Raw genomic sequence first — 17,258 nt, 5'->3', positions numbered from 1 at the left:
ATATGCATGTATAAATACACTAGGCTGCCGTCAGTTTGTGCAACATCAAGCACGCCATTGTTTCACTTAACTCTGTGACTTCAGAGATAAACGTCACCCTTTGTTCATACACTCACCCGCCACTTTATTAGGTACACCTTAGTAGTAACCGGGTTGGACCCCCTTTTGTCTTCAGAACTGCCTGAATCCTTCGTGGCATAGATTCAACAAGGTACTGGAAATATTCCTCACAGAGTTTGGTCCATATTAACATGATAGCATCACGCAGTTGCTGCAGATTTGTCGGCTGCATATCCATGATGCGAATCTCCCGTTCCACCACATCCCAAAGGTGCTCTATTGGATTGAGATCTGGCTGCTGTGGGGGCCATTTGAGTAGTGAACTCATTGTCATGTTCAAAAAACCAGTCTGAGATGATTCACATTCTATGACATTATCCTGCTGGAAGTAGCCATCAGAAGATGGGGACACTGTGGTCATAAAGGGATGGACATGGTCAGCAACAATACTCAGGTCGGCTGTGGTGTTGACACGATGCGCAATTGGTAGTAATGGGACCAAAGTGTGCCAGGAAAATATCCCCCACACCATGACACCACCACCACCACCAGCCTGAACTGTTGATACAAGGCAGGATGGATCCATGCCTTCATGTTGTTGACGCCAAATTCTGACCCTACCATCCAAATGTCGCAGCAGAAATCGAGACTCGTCAGACCAGGCAACATTTTTCCAATCTTCTGTTGTCCAGTTTTGGTGAGCCTGTGCGAATTGTAGCTCCAGTTTCCTGTTCTTAACTGACAGGAGTGGCACCCGGTGTGGTCTTCTGCTGCTGTAGCCCAACCGCTTCAAAGTTCGACGCGTCGTGCGTTCAGAGATGCTCTTCTGCATACCTCAGTTGTAACAAGTGGTTATTTGAGTTACTGTTGCCTTTCTATCAGTTCGAACCAGTCTGGCCATTCTCCTCTGAACTTTGGCATCAACAAGGCATCACTGGATATTTTCTCTTTTTTTCCCAGACCATTCTTTGTAATCCCTAGAGATGGTTATGTGTGAAAATCCCAGTAGATCAGCAGCTTCTGAAAAACTCAGACCAGCCCATCTGGCACCAGCAACCATGCCACGTTCAAAGTCACTTAAATCACTTTTCTTCCCCGTTCTGATTCTCTGTTTGAACTGCAGCAGATCGTCTTGACCATGTCTACATGCCTAAATGCATTGAGTTGCTGCCATGTGATTGGCTAATTAGAAATGTGTGTTAACGAGCAGTTGGGCAGGTGTCCCTAATAAAGTGCCCGGTGAGTGTATTTGGGCTCTACACATTCACAAGTTTTATACTGTGGCAAAATGTAAAAGCTTAAAAAAAAACATTTAGGATCATCAAATTATCTTTTTACATGAAAAATACATATCAGGCTGTTGGTCTTGGAGAAATGTAATATGAAAGATAAAGCAAGCTTGCTTCATTCATCTGAATCCTTTCCTTTCCTACAGCATTCAAGTTATCTTCTTTTTTATTTTATTTTACCCTTTAAAAATGTTTTCCAAATACTTAATCTGTGTTGCTATTAGAAGTGTAAATTATCGATTAATTCATTAATCATGAGGTGTTTGCCCTATTAACAATTAATTGATAAGTGGCCATTGTTCCCTAAATGTCCCTGTTTCTACAAGAATATAAAAGGTAAATATAGTTTATATACTGAATAAAACATTTATGTAATACTTCTCAATGAATTAGTTATTGTAGCATTAGAGACCATACAGAAAATGAAATTTGTATAACAAAATAATTACTTTATAGTAATTAAATCAAAAACTGTAGGCTAATTTAACAAGAAAATCAATTGTGCACTGGCTCATTTGTTGCTTGTGAAATATTAGCGACTTAATAGAAGAAATTCTGAAAAGAAAACTACACAGAACTATTATTTCCTAATTCCTATCAAAACTTTTTAAATTACACTGCATCTTAGTAACGGACTCCGTTTTCCTACCATCAAGTTGCATTTAAATTGCGCTCTTTTTTGCAAAAGAAAAGCGAAACTGAATTTATGACAGATACCATTGCGGGGGAGTTGGTTCTCATTGGTGTTTTCTTGTTATGAGCGTATCGTAACTGTTGTTCTTTCTCCGTAACTTTCCGTATCTCGTCCTGCGAGACCTATCTTACGCAAAATGAAAAGTAAGAGCTTGGCATTGAAGAAGATAGACAAAAACATCTTGACAAATTATTGCGATTGCTGCTATTGCGGTGATAGTAGGTTGTGAAAATGATGCACTCGCTCCATGCGGCATGGCTGAATTGAAGCTATTTAGGTGTTGACTTAGCGAACTTGTTCATATATATATGCACGTGTATATATCCATGGAACTTGTTGAGCTGTTGTACTTAAACGTAGCACCAGATAATGTATATTTAGCTTCTTTTCATCATTAATTAGTTTGAGATGGTCCCACAATACACTTCTTTTTGTCCCCTTCCTGTTAGTCGGCTAGGCTTTTTCTTCTGGGCTTGACGTGATAATTTTGTGTTGCATTTAAGCATAGGCGTCCTCTACTGGCGACACCACTATTGGAAAGAGCAATTAACTGACAATTAATTTAAATGAGCAACTTCTTATCGACAATTAAATGGTTGTCAATTATTTATTAACATCCCTAGTTGCCATCGGTTTTTCCATTCTGATTAAGTCTTAAAATCAGTAGGAAAGCTTATTAACCATCACTCCACATTGAAGTGATTAATTACATTGATAATCTTATCAGAGACATGGCTGCAAACCCAATGGAATCATTTTGAAATTTCCCAACAGATATCAGTTCTGTCCCCATGGCCACATTGTTTACCAATAATCTTATTTTTTAACACAAGCAATGGCTGCCTGAAATTATTAACCTCTGCCACTTATTTCAGCCCAGTTAATGAGACGTTAATAAGCGGTGCAGCTGCCAAGCTATTCATGCATATGATATAAACTAATATCTCTCTGGCATTACACCCAGATCTGCCAGAATTATAATATTTTGTTTGACAATTATTGCAAAAATAACTGCAATTTAAAATTATATTGGTCTTTCTCTAGCAGCCTCAAAGCAAGAAGCTTCCTGGTTCAAATCCCAGTTAGGGCTTTTCTTTGTAAAGTTTACACACATCATTACCCATAATACAGAGTTTGAATGGCTGTGTGTTTTTGTTTTTTCTTTTTTACTTGGTGTGGCCCTTTCACAGACCAGTGACCTTTCCAAGGTGTAACATGCCTTTTAACTGGTGACTGGAATAGACTCCTAGAAAATGAACTAATTATTTAAGAATTTCCATAATCATCATAGCATATAACAGCCTTTGAATGGAAGTGAGTAAAAACTTTTATTTTTGCCTTTTTATATTTTAAAGAAAAATTGCATATGTCAGGTACTGTATGTCACATCCACAGCAAATGATGAGTGCAGTTAGGTGGGATAAGTTATGCTTTATTTGGTGTTAGAAGGCTAAATATGCTGGATATAGAACTGGTCAGGATGTGTGGGAGTGTGGATGTGGATATTGTGGGGGAGTGCAGGTCAGTGACATTTGGTGTTACACAAAGTTTGAGCAATCCCTTGTTTAAAGAAATAACTGTGAACAATTGCAAGCTGAAAAGAGACATGGGAGTGAAGAATAAAATAGGACGTGATCTTTCCCATGTCATCATTTTTTGTAGTTTTGTGTATGCTTTTATTGTTTATGATATATTTAAGCTGTATAAGCAGCACCGCACAGGCTTGTTTTTCCTCCAAATATTCCCTCTATCCCCCTGCTATCAGTTCACCGGAGTTCAAGGACAAGGCCATCTGCCCGTCTGACCGCCTGGTCACATGACCCCAGCACACTGATGTTTCTCATAGCCTAGCCTCTTTCTGTCTGCCTGGAATGTTGAATGAATGAATGAATTAATGGATGGATGAATATATCACAAAACACTTCTGAGGGATGGCTGCGTTTGTGAATGTTGGGGGGGAGCTTTGGTTAAATAGGTCAGGTCCTTTGACATAATAATGGCACTACTATGTGAGTTTGTAGGCGCAGACATGAGAGTACAAAAGGGGGTACACACATGCTTTCTTTGCCAATTATGGACATAAATAACATCATAACAGAGCTGCTAAGGAAATTAGGGTCAAAGGGTCAGCTGGGTTTTTTTTCAAGAGGTTCCGGCCAGCTAATTCAGGTAATAGTATAAAGGATTGTAAGAAAATACTATGTTTTCAGAAAGTAGTAAAAGTATTCTCTCATAGCCACTATATCTGTCATTAGGGCTGGGCGATATATCGAGATTTTAATATATATCGATATATTTTCAAACACGATATGGTACGAGACAATATCGTTTATATCGATTTAAAAAAAAAAAAAAAAGATTTTTTTTTTTTTTGCATTTTTTTTTTACATTTTTTTTTTTTAATGATTTTGATATAGCTTATTTTGTGACAAATTGACTTGAATGTTTTATTTGAGATTTGCACAAATGTTTTGTTATTTGCACAACTGTCAACCTCAGTGGAAAAGTCTGCCTGTTACTGTCTACATTGTATTAATTGCACAGTGTATTTTAATTGAATTGTTATGCAGGAAAGGGATATTTGTTTTATTTTATTCAAGAAGCATTTTTATTCTATATATGCAGGCAGTTTATTTTTATTTCATTTGTGTTATACATTTTGATATTGTGCAGACCTCTGTTAATAAAGGAACCTGTGTGACATTTGGCACGAGGCTTTGTATTAAAACTGACTGTTTTTTTAAGGGTTTGCCTCAGAAAAAAATGAAGCTAACAGAGATGCTATGCTATAATGCTTTGGGGGAAACCCCAATTAAGGCACAGAAAAAATATCGAGATATATATCGAGTATCGCCATTTAGCTAGAAAAAATATCGAGATATGACTTTTGGTCCATATCGCCCAGCCCTACCTGTCATTGTATTTTTCTCTGGCATTTTCTTTTTTTTCTTTTCTCTTTTTTGTTTGTTTGTTGGCAGTCTAGAAACAGCAGACACCCAGCAGCTCACTAGTAGTACTTGAGAGGGTTACTCTGCAAACCTGCAGTATTCCATGTATTTATGATAGGGGACAGTGATGACACTAATGACCATGATGACACCGAATATGATGGGTTAGATTGTTTGGGTATTAGGTGTTGATGAAGGGGTGAGGCAGTGAGATGATCACAATGACAGGGTGGAAGGATGACACGGTGGGTTGTTTTTAAAAAACAGCTTATAGAAGCTGTAGTAAATTGGCACCTCTCCACGTGTGGTGGTGTTGGTCTTTTCCTTCCACTGCCACATTAGACCGTACTCAGCTCTCTGCCACAGACAGCTTTACCATCAGTCCCTGGAGGCAGACAATAGTGCTGCTTAATCAGCTGGAGATGAACGTAGAGTAGAGCTGTAATTTAAAGCTGAATACAAAGCACTCATTCAGTCTTACAGAATCGTACTAGTTGAAAAAGACATTAAAGTTCATTTGACCTTTTATAATATAGATATTGTTACTAGAGATGTACATATTTAAACCTAATTGGGCTTAATAAGATTTTTATCAAATTCTAACTTGTAAAGTTAGATTTAGTTATTTTAGGATTTTTCTGGTTTTTATTTTTTAAATCTAAAATTTTGATATGTGCTTGTAATTAAACTTTGACTCTTAATTAATTTGACTTTGTCTTTAAAACTCTACGTCAGTATAGATCCTGCTTTCTGTCACTGAAAAGGTAAAAATACTCTTTGACGTTACTTGAAAGAGACATTTGTACAAATAAAATCCATCTGAAAAGGAATTGCAGTGTGTCCCCCTTTATGCACCAGATGAAATGTCTCTGCAATCAGCAACATTCTAGTTGAGGGAAATGAAAAATCAGAGTTAAAAAGGGTGAGAAGAAAAAAAAGATGTAATAGCAGCCCACATACTGTTCAACTTTTTATACCAATAGCACACTTCCATCGTATATTCAATCTTTTTTTTTTTTTTAAACTTGTGGCGTCTGACATTGGATGACTTCTCCGTGAGCTCAAACAGTAGTTAATTAATAACACACACTCAGCTCCATAAAACACGCCCAGCCCCGTCTACTACAGGTGGTCTACATATGGCTGTTGACAGAGTTACATAAACTTGCACAATGTTTTGAAACATTATCCCCATGCTTTAATCTGTCAAAGAGACAGCTTTTTCCATAATTTTAAAAATAAATTGGTTGGAATCTGATGGTTTCATGGTAGTTGGTGGAGTTCTTTCATGTGGGGGAACGAGCACTGACAAATCCATGTGAAACATGTAGGCTACTGGTTCTTTATGACTACATGCACATAAGGAAGGGGCGTTACTGGCTATGCCATCAAACAGAGAACACATTTCATATAACACGTCACAGTTAATGGAATCAAAATTTGGCGTCTAATAGCTACATTTCACACAAACCAGAGGGATAGATTTTTGTGATTTGTACTTCAAACAGAAAGTCAAAAGCTCATTTGTGATACTATTCTCAGAAGTGGTATTGTGCTGGGATTGCTTACAGCTTTCTTGAGTTTTCTGCTTCCCTCATGTATTTAAAATCACTTTATTTTATTTCTTTTCATTTTCAGCATTCTTTCATTCATTTTTCTATTTTTCAACCAAACTTAAATATTACTGTATATTTGACTTAAACTAGCCTCACACCATATCCATCAAAACTGTCTTACAAACATGTTTTTTTCTTTTTTTTTTAGGATTGTTTAGAATTGGCTACAGTTGAATGTATGTATCTAATTGACTAGCCTCAGGATACTGATCCTTTCCCTGTCATGTCTCGTCATGCAGAGTGCAGCGATGGAGGAAACAGTCATATGGGAGCAACACACAGTGACACTTCACAGGGTAAGTACAACTGTTATTCCTCTCTTCTTTTTCTTCTTTTTCCCCCCTTCTCTCTTGCCTGCCTTTGGCATCGTGCTCTTCACTTGTTCCTCCTTGCTCCTTTCTGTGCACTGTCCATCTTTGTCTCCTCTCACTCTGTGCAGAGAAGCCCAGCTGTAGAAGCAGGATGTGCGCAAATGAAACAATAGTCAGGGAATCCAGATGGCAGGAAACAAGGCTAAGGAAGACAAAAATCAGCATCCACTTCCTTACTACTTCATTTCACTTCCTTTCTTGGCAACATAATCTTCTCCTTACCACAGCTCTAGGGAATGAGGGAGAGGGCTGTTTTGTTTCATTTGCTTTTCGTCCCGCGATTATGAGATTATACCTCCCGACTTTAGTTAACGTTGGAGGGTGAATTACTCACTAACTCCTCTGGCACTTCCAGCATTTTAAAGGTAACTATTCAAAGAATTTCAAGTCATATTCTCTCACAACTAATAAAGTATAGAGATATGATTACTGTATGCTTGATTTCTGAATGTACTGTGATTTGCGACAGTGAAGTTAGTTGATGCTGCTGTATCATAGGATTGGACAGAGCACCTGTCTAGACTAGACTGCTTGCTGTAATCTAATTACTAGTGGCTTTATTGAGGCTAGAAGAGCGGCCCAGCGTAATCGGTGGTTCCCAGGCTAGCAGCTCACTTGTAATGTTGCGTTTGTGAGATTAACCTTTTAATTCACACAAAACACTCCCTTGAGTCCATCTTTTGCAAAGGCCAGCATACAGAAATCCTCAAAGTGTCCACAGAGACATCTAAGAAACTTAGCAAGCTTCGTTGTGAAAAGCAACTTCTTTAATCTTTTAAAACTTTCCTTTACTGCACAGAAGTGTTTAGAGCAAATCACATCACAAATCTAACATTTCTGTCTGCTACCATTTTGGTCTGTTTTGCTGTGTGTTTTTGCGCTCAGGCCCCTGGATTTGGGTTTGGCATTGCCATCTCTGGTGGCCGGGACAACCCTCATTTCCAGAGTGGAGAGACATCCATAGTGATTTCAGACGTGTTGAAAGGAGGTCCCGCAGAGGGTCTGCTTCAGTAAGTTGTTCACTTTATAGCTGTTAAAGCTTCAAATTATGTTTAAAAGCTCTCCAGATGCCTCCTTAATGTTATGAATTAGTTACATATTTCATATTTTCACTTTCACTTTCAAAAAATATGGAAATTTATATTTTTGTTTCCTCTTTTTTATTTTGTAGAGAAAATGATCGAGTTGTTATGGTCAATGCAGTTTCTATGGACAACGTAGAGCATGCGTACGCTGTTCAGCAACTTCGCAAGAGTGGCAAAAATGCAAAAATCGTAAGTTCAGCCGTCTTAGTGGTCCGTGGTCTCTTAGGCTTTAACTGAATGTTTAACATTGTAAATAATATGTTTTGTGTATTTCATATTTGAATAAAAAAAATGTATTCAACAACCAAAACGTTCTATTTATCAAGACTATTCGCCGGAAAAGGAAAGTACAAATCCCTGTTTCCCGTCCGGGAGACAGGGAAACAATGTCTGAGCACGAGGAAGAGGACAGCGACGAGGAAGATGGTTACGATCACCACAGTCGTGGTGGTCAAAGTGCCTATGGAGGTGCAAGCGCAGGCACGAGTAGACGTCATGATCGTGAGCGTAGCAGCAGTGGCAGGCGGGATCACAGTGCCTCACGTGAGAGGAGCGTCTCACCGCGATCTGACCGCAGATCACAAGCCTCTTCTGCTCCGCCAAAGCCTGCCAAGGTCACACTTGTCAAGTCCCGTAAAAATGAAGGTGAGCCTCTTGCTGTCCAAGCGACTGAAAAGTACACAGTTGTGTAGCTAAGAAGAAGCAATAAGTAAGAATGTAGATAATGATAAATCTTCTCAGTGTTATGTGTTGGCAGAAAATCAAGGTGAGAATTAAATGGAGAGTTAAGCATAAACAACCTGTCAATGACCGTTGTCACCTTTTGAAATCAGAATATGGACTGCGGTTGGCCAGCCACATCTTTGTGAAAGATATCTCGCCGGAAAGCCTCGCCGCAAGAGATGGAAATATCCAGGAAGGAGATGTTGTACTCAAGGTGAGAGAGTAGAAAGGACACAAAACTGGGTGAAGAATAACAGAGAAATTGGTATGTTTTGAAGAGAAACGTGTAAGGAAGAGTAATAGTGGAGATAGAGTAAAATAAGAGAGTATCACATCTCCTTTTAGCAGCAGCCTTTTCCCTGGCTATGATCTACCATACATTGCTTTGCAAGTGAGAATACATTGATTATTATTCAAGCTCATCAGCAGGAATACCACACATTCCTTTATTCCTTAGATTTTTTTATCTGCCTTTCTTTCTTCCCTCTTCTTGATAGTAGGTGGATGAGCCTCCTTTACCTTAAAGAGATGCAAAAAAATGTAATCTAATCTCTGGATTTTACAGAGGAAAGATTGAGATGCTTCTTGATGAAATGTGATTGTGAGAGAAAAAACAGTAGAGAGTAGCATAAAAACAGTTATGCTTTGAAACCTGCTGTATTTATTTTGACTTTGAGTTTGTGACAATTCTAAAAGCAGTGTAAAACTAACACTTTTTTAGTTAGAAGCTAATTATAAACTCAGCAGAAAGCCTGTGTTTTAAAGGTGGTGTGTGTGCGTGTGTGTTTAGTTCTTGTACTGAACTGCTCCTCTTCATGTGGCAGATCAACGGCACCGTTACAGAGAACCTGTCACTGATAGATGCCAAGAAGCTGATTGAGAGATCAAAGGGGAAGCTCAAGATGGTGGTGCAGAGAGACGAACGAGCCACGCTCCTCAACATTCCCGACCTTGACGACAGCATCCCATCAGCCAATAACTCCGACAGAGATGGTGAGACAAACATGTACCATTGTTTTTCTGGCTAATATAAGATTTGAGAAGACATGACAAAGGCAAATGTAAAACATTTTAAGCATTAAACATACAGTTTTTTTGTAATTGCGAGTAATTAAATGCTAATGTAAGCCCCCTTTTTAATTTCACAGACATTTCAGAGATACATTCACTGACATCTGACCATTCCAATCGATCCCATGGGAGAGGTCGATCGCGCTCACCTGACAGGCCTGACACATCGGACCACCTCCGTCACTCACCTCGGCAGATAAGCAATGGCAGGTAGGCAAAGCACACAAGCACACCCCTCTGACCGCAGATCTGGTGACGGGACAAGGCTCACACACATGACACGATAATTGATCCGTATTCCCACCCACCTCATACATCATGTCCACATCCACAGGTGAGCCAGAGCTGAGTAAGCGCCTTGCAGCACTCGTTCATCAATCAATATGCGGGGACGTAACATACATAAACCATCAAGCTCCATGTAGAGCCATCAATGAGCTCCAGTAGCAGCATTCTCTGGGAGAGCGCAGAGAAAGGCAGGCGAGACTGATGCAATGTGTTATTTTGAAGTGTACTGGAATACAGATATGTACAGTAATCGTAATCCTATTCAGTGTGCTTGTATTCATTGATTACTGTGATATTTGGCAATTATCATGAACGTACAGTGGGCTCTGTAGTAGGGCTGCAACTAACGACTATTTTAATAGTCGACTAGTCACCGACTATTGAAACGATTAGTCGACTAATCGGATAATTAGTAATTTTTTTTTAAATTTAGTGGCAAATGATAATAAACACAAGAAAGATGGCACTAGAGCCCTGCTATAGCGGGACTGTTTTCTTCATCCTGCTCCCGCTGCATTTCTGACCATTACCGCCCACAACGTGTGTGTTACACTCCCGCCCCTCCCGCAAAACTCATGAATTCATGCCCGCACGGCGCACAATAAAGATGCATTGATTTAGTGTCTTCTCCCGTCCCGCAAGAGAAAGGTCCAGACAAATCTATCTGATCTAATGTTAACATGATAATTGTGGAGTTTGATGGATAATTGACAGTTCACCTGACTGAAAGTTAGATGCAAATCCATCATTGTCATCAGCGCACAAGCCTTTGTTCGCCTTTCGCGCTGCATCAATTATGTGATTGAGGTTATAGCAACGAGAGTAGGTGTGAGTGGCTCAAATAATACTAATAAATAACATAAAATAAACAAAGTTTATAATGAAACAAATTAACAAATGAATCGCTTGGCCATTACATTGCTGTGGGGGGAGAGAATGCTGCTGACCGACTGCGGTCCTGTGCGTCTCTCTTCCAAGATGCGCCACAGACACTAAACGCAGTTTCTCCAAATATCTGATTTAATTTAATACTTTGTCAGGCATGGGGGCACGGTGGCGCAGCAGGTAGTGCAGCCGTCTCACAGCAAGAAGGTCCTGGGTTCGATTCCCGCCGGGGACGCTGTGGGCGCTGAAGTGCGTGTTAGTTCCCCCATGACTTCAGTGCCCACACCCTGGGTGGGGTTGGCGAAAGGATCTTTCTGTGTGGAGTTTGCATCTCCCCGTGTTCCCCTGGGTAGCTAATGGGAGCTACCCTCACAAAAACAGGCACACAGTCCTGGGCTATACATGCCCCCTCTGGCCAACCGGGGCGCCAGACTGGGTGGGGAGGATCCGGCCGGAATAACGTGATCCTTCCACGCGCTACGTCCGGCCGGAGAAACCCCACCCTGTCTGGTGAAAAGATGCGGCCTGCTCACTCCTCAGGTTAAGGAGGAGACCTGAGCTCAGTGCAGGGCCCTCCCGGGGTTGGTAGAGGATGGCAATGCCCAGGACTGTTAGGTAGGAGCACTGGGTGATAAAAATAGGGAAAAAACGGGGATAAAAATATATTAAAAAAAAAAAAAAAAATACTTTTAAATTTCTTTTAAAATTAAAATTCTTTTAAATTCTTTTAAAATTAAATTATCTTACCAAGGCGAGTCCGTTTCGTTCAGTGCTCCGACGTGTTTTCTCTTCAACCGACGTGCTCCCGAGAAAAGTAACGTTGGCTTTGCAAACCTTGGAAGTCATCTTTTTATTCACCGTATCGAGGCTAAAATGCTCCCAAACTTTTTATTTTATTTTTTAATCGAAGTTTTATTACCCGCAGCGGCGCTCAGACCCTGTCGTGCATGCGCGACTCAACAGAGATTGTATTGAAGTGAGACGCCTCACTCCATTGGAAAAACACGTCTGGCGACTATTGTCGACAATGGAATTCATTGTCGACAACTTTGATTATCGATTTTTGTCGACAACGTCGACGAATCGTTGCAGCCCTACTCTGTAGTCTTCACATTTAAGTGCATTTTAATATCAGCACTGTCTCTGTATCTTCTTTACTGCCAGTTGAAGCATCCTGTTATCATTCTTGTTTGGAGGCTTTATCACATTTTTACTACCGCAGAGAACCAAAAATGACGTGAATGTCAGTGTGGCACTTCGATGTTGAATGGGATGAGGTGACTAATGCTTTCAGAGTTTAATCCACTTGACAGGAGGACTTGAGAGTGAAACTGACCCGTACTGCTTACAGTATGTTATCAGCTGTAATTAGAAAACGACAGGATGTGTTGCCGAGTTCTGTGAAGACTTTGCTGTGAAATACTAATTTATGGACTGGTAGACATATCGGGGCGGGTTCTGAACCAAGGCCTTGTTCTGGACTGAGCCACCACTGTCAACGGCGCCATTTCCTTGTCCTTTCATGAGCTTTGAGTTGCGGATAAAATGAGCCACCATAATCCAAACAAAATTCAGACCAACAAAGGCATAATCTGCAAAGACTTTGTTCAAAGCCAAGAAAATGTAAGAAAATAAACCAGAAGTGCCTTTTTGGAGATGGCTATTTTTAAATTTTCGTTGCTGATCATTTTCTGTGTTTTTTAGATGATTGTGCTAATCTTTTATGGCATTTTTTCTACAAAGTACTTACACAAAAGTCAATCATAAACCACAACATTCTGTAGCCTAGCTTAGATTACCAGAATTCCCATAACCCTGCACACACACACACTCACTCCCCCTTTTCTCTAAAACAGCTGTTGTTGCTGCAGTGTGTGTGTGTTCACCACACTGCTGCTTGTTAAGTAGTTTATTTAGGTGCTTGCCAGTCATATTTTTTTTGGGTGGATTATCAACGAGCGAAGCCATTTCATTAGATAGTACATTGTGTCAGATTGTGGATTTATCACGCTGGTTTTAGTCCAGGATGAAGGCACTGGTGCACAGATTGCTACCAGTGGAAGTAACTGCATCCCTCAAACAACAGGCCTGAATTTTTGTTTATTTTGAGCATGTTGCACCGCAAGATTTTAGTTGCCTTTTTCCTGATCTGTTATTATTGGCTGCAAAATAAAAACCAACTTTGCATAGGTATGGATCCTACCTTTGTGAAAAGAAGAGGTACATTTGTATCATGTGTTTGTGGCTGAGGGAAGTAGTTGAGCCAGACTGTCACTAGGCTGTGATCTAGAGGAATGTTGTTACTATCTCCTAGTTTTGGGAAGGGGGGGTTGAAAGGAATTTGACATACTTCTCACAGGGCTTTTTCCCAGTCCAGATAGTTTGCTGAACCCCATTGGCTGAAGTGCTTTTTTCCCAGAACACAAATGTGGTCCTTTTTTCTTTTTTTTTTAAACACAGCATATAATTAAAAAACAGTTCGTCATAAAGTATTTTTCAGACATTGAGTGTACTGCACACCAAAGGGAACTCAAGGAATTTGTTAAATCATCATGGTTCAACTTAAAGATACATTTGTGTGAGTAACTCATTTCTGTTTTTAAAATATGTTTTTAGTTTCTGTTAGAATGATTATCAGATTGATAATTTAGGAAGGTTAAATTCTGTGGTGGTGTTTTTTTCTTTAGTTTTTACTTAAAAAAAAAATGCTAGTATCTAGTTGGTTTTGTTGAGTTTTTTCTAAACTAGGATTTTTTTCAGTGGATAAATTCTGATCTGGCTTCGCAGCCACTGCTGTTATCTTTTTATCTATCACTTCATTTCTCTTATTGGGCTTATTCCTTTATGTAAAAATGTGAAAATGAGAGGATTGAATGGAGGGGTTCTGTCAAATGGCATTTGTCATTGTCACCTTTTTTTTTTAAGGGCAATTTTACTGCTAGGAGCAGAAGATTTAGGCCACACCACTGTCCCCCTTTGTACTCTGTACTCTCTGTTCTGTCTCATTCTCCTCCTAACTCGAAGTCACTTTCCCATTCGTTGCACACACACGCACACTTTGTTTCTTTCTCCCATTTCTATTATGTTACATATCCTCAGGATGCAACTCTCTTTTACCTTTTCCCTCTCTGCAACAATCTTCCTCTCGGCTGCTGATTCACTCCACTCTCATAAAATATTGCAGATGAAGTTCATTTGTAAAACCTGAATCATTTGAAAACCTCTGGATAAAACAGGGATCCAGAAAAGGTCAAACTGTAGTGGAAAGTGTTGTTTATAAATACTGCAACTGCACGCCAGGTTTGACCCTGACTGTTATTTGCATATAAATGGAGTTGTACATGCTGCTTTTGTGATTGTCTCGTTGAGCTTTATGGTGTGGATATATTGATAAGTGTTGCATATTTTGTCTTGTAGTGTATATATATTTGTGTACTTCATAAGGAAACCATAAAAGAAGACATGCACAGCCTGCACCTTCATGTTCTTGTTCAGAAACCTTTGTATACAGCTCAAGTACTGTGGCAGCATGAGGTCATGTGATCAAACTGGAATTCAACCATTGTTTTAAGCTGCCGAGCTTTTTGATCCCACAACCTGCTAGGCTCACACACTCGGGTTTTCCCCATTTTATTTTACTCACATTGGACAGAAACTTGGACTGAGAAGCATCGTAACTCAGAAATTTGTATTGGGAGCCTGCGCCTGATTTCTTTGGTCTTTGTCTGTCTGGGGTTTTCGCTGGCAAGTTAATGGATTGACTATAAAATGTGAGTTTTTAATCAATGCCCTCGATTTGGTACTTTTTTTGCAAGTATAGTCAGCTGATATTGAATGTACCCAATTTATGGTTGGAAAATTATACAGTTTTGGAATTAAGTGTGCTCAGTTAGATAAAAACCAGTCTTGAAAGCATTGGGGTGTTTTTGACTAAGCCACTAAGCCACACATCCTTCTTTTAATTGCGTATTGTTCTTTTTCCCCCACTTTTTTCCTGATGTGCCTTGTGACATAGCTGTGTTCCTTGCAGTTTCCTTTATGTATTTGTTTTTTATTATTATTATTGTTTCCTGGTAATGTCAGCACAGGACAAAACTACTAAACAAAGGGCCCACGTGGTTATTCATACTCGCAAAGAAAAAATGTAAGTCATTTAAGGAATGCAAACTGTCATTTGTACTTCAAGTGCACTTGAACTGATTTGTTGTTGGTTTTTTTCCCCCTGTGCTAACTATAGCCACCGAAGTCGCGATGAAGAACGCATATCTAAACCAGCCATGTCCACACCAGTCAAAAGCTCTGATGATGGCGTGTTGTCTCAGACCAGCGACCAGGCCAGCGACCAGGCCAGCTCCAGAGATGACAAACAGTTACCTCCGCTGCCTGGTAAGTACGCAGATCCCTGCTGTCATTAAAAATTGGTTTAGCCTCTCTGAGTATCTCAACTTGCATCTTACTACTCACATTTCCAGAGCTGGAGATGTGAGAAAGCAGTAGGCTCCCATTTTGCTGACTTTCCAAATGTCATAAAAAGATAAATAATCCAAAAGCAAAAGTAGATTTGTAAAAAATGTTTCACAACTGCTTCTCAGAAATACATTCAAGTGAAAGTTGAGTTAACTTGTTATTTTCTTCAGTTTTGATAGTAAGTTATATTTTTACGTATCCATCTGAATAAAATGTGCCTGTATCATGAACAGAGGTGGACAGAGTACTCAACCCCAGTACTTGAGTAAGAGTACAAATACTACTGGTCAAAATTTACTCCGTTACAAGTAAAAGTAGCTCAGTCAAAATATTACTCGAGTAAAAGTAGAAAAATACTTTTAAAGGTACTTAAGTATCCAAAAGTAAATGCTTTTAAATTTACTTTAAGTAAACGTAAGAGTAAAAGTAAGAGTAAATGTCTTATTTTCTACATCAGTAAATTACTATATTTTTTCTAAATTAATTGTTGCAGCTCTGTCTTGACTTGTTGCGGCTCTGTCTTGACAAACGCAGGCTACTTTGGCGGTATCGTTTTGAGGAGGCTTGACGTATTTCCGCTTTACGTACATCCCAGTGGAGAGCGTGCACTGTGATAGGTCTCCTCCTTTGACAAAAACAGCTTGTGTCCAATAGGATTTTAGGGAAGAAGAAAAAAGAGCAGACCTGAAAGTAACGAGTACTTTTCAGCCTTCCTAGAAATTTACTCGAGTAAAAGTAAAAATATTTGTCTTGGAAATGTATTCAAGTAAGAGTAATAAGTACCAAAGAAATCTAATACTCAAGTAAAGTACAAATCCTCTGGATATGTACTTAAGTACAGTACTCAAGTAAATTTACTCCGTTACTGTCCACCACTGATCATGAATAACAAAAAAACCCCAAAAACATTAGTATAAACTGGCAGACATTAAGTACTTGGGGTGATTGTGTGTGTTTCAGAACCAAAGCCAGTATATGCACAACCTGGTCAGCCTGATGTGGACCTGCCTGTCAGCCCATCTGATGCACCCGTGCCCAGCGCTGCTCACGACGACAGCATTCTCAGGTAAATGGACCGACTCCCTTCCAAATTACCGCACAGTAAGAGAGCCGATCTCAACAGTAGCAGCATGAGGTACATGTTAAATTATTTATTTTTTTATGTGGCTTTTGAGCTTTTTGGAATAATAGCTTTTTTGTTTTCAGTCCACAAATTACTGACCTTTTTGTCTTAACTCTCTCTGCTGGTGTTTTCCTGCAGGCCAAGTATGAAGCTGGTTAAGTTCAAGAAGGGAGAGAGCGTTGGTCTGCGGTTAGCTGGAGGGAACGACGTGGGAATATTTGTGGCTGGGGTTTTGGAGGATAGTCCAGCAGCCAAGGAGGGGCTGGAAGAGGGAGACCAGATTCTCAGGGTACGAAACACACACACACACACACACACACACACACACACACACACACACACACACACACACACACACACACACACACACACCTTGAAATCAACAAACATGATGTTTGTCTTCTGTAACCTAACTTTAACTTATTAGAATTTTGATCAGTGTTGAGGTTTTAAGTGAATCTCAATCTAGTGTCTCACTAAAAATTAAGAGGGTAACATCAAATGTTGAAATTTGTTTTGAAAATATTAACTGTTACATTTTTTCCTCTGTCACATGGATAAGGTGGGAGGAACATCTGGTGTTATTGTCAAAACATAGACAAGACAAAGCATCCCACAATGTCTTAGATAATAAGTGG

The 17,258-nt window shown here is 39.6% G+C and overlaps 1 protein-coding gene across 12 annotated transcripts in view; it reads left to right on the top strand.

Annotated features, from left to right (window-relative positions):
• The window catches only part of tjp1a (tight junction protein 1a), a 122,323-nt gene that overhangs the window by 82,310 nt on the left and 22,755 nt on the right, over positions 1 to 17,258 (top strand). For all 12 annotated transcript variants that reach the window (XM_061742445.1, XM_061742403.1, XM_061742428.1 and 9 more), the window contains 10 exons: positions 6,847 to 6,903; positions 7,864 to 7,988; positions 8,150 to 8,252; positions 8,390 to 8,708; positions 8,897 to 9,000; positions 9,611 to 9,779; positions 9,935 to 10,067; positions 15,268 to 15,416; positions 16,458 to 16,563; positions 16,759 to 16,909. In XM_061742445.1, coding sequence (XP_061598429.1) covers positions 6,847 to 6,903; positions 7,864 to 7,988; positions 8,150 to 8,252; positions 8,390 to 8,708; positions 8,897 to 9,000; positions 9,611 to 9,779; positions 9,935 to 10,067; positions 15,268 to 15,416; positions 16,458 to 16,563; positions 16,759 to 16,909 — 1,416 coding nt within the window. The remainder of the gene's footprint in view (positions 1 to 6,846; positions 6,904 to 7,863; positions 7,989 to 8,149; positions 8,253 to 8,389; positions 8,709 to 8,896; positions 9,001 to 9,610; positions 9,780 to 9,934; positions 10,068 to 15,267; positions 15,417 to 16,457; positions 16,564 to 16,758; positions 16,910 to 17,258) is intronic.

This window comes from Cololabis saira, chromosome 2 (genome assembly GCF_033807715.1).
Source record: "Cololabis saira isolate AMF1-May2022 chromosome 2, fColSai1.1, whole genome shotgun sequence".
Lineage (NCBI taxonomy): Eukaryota > Metazoa > Chordata > Actinopteri > Beloniformes > Belonidae > Cololabis > Cololabis saira.
This window is presented reverse-complemented; position numbering and strand designations above follow the sequence as displayed.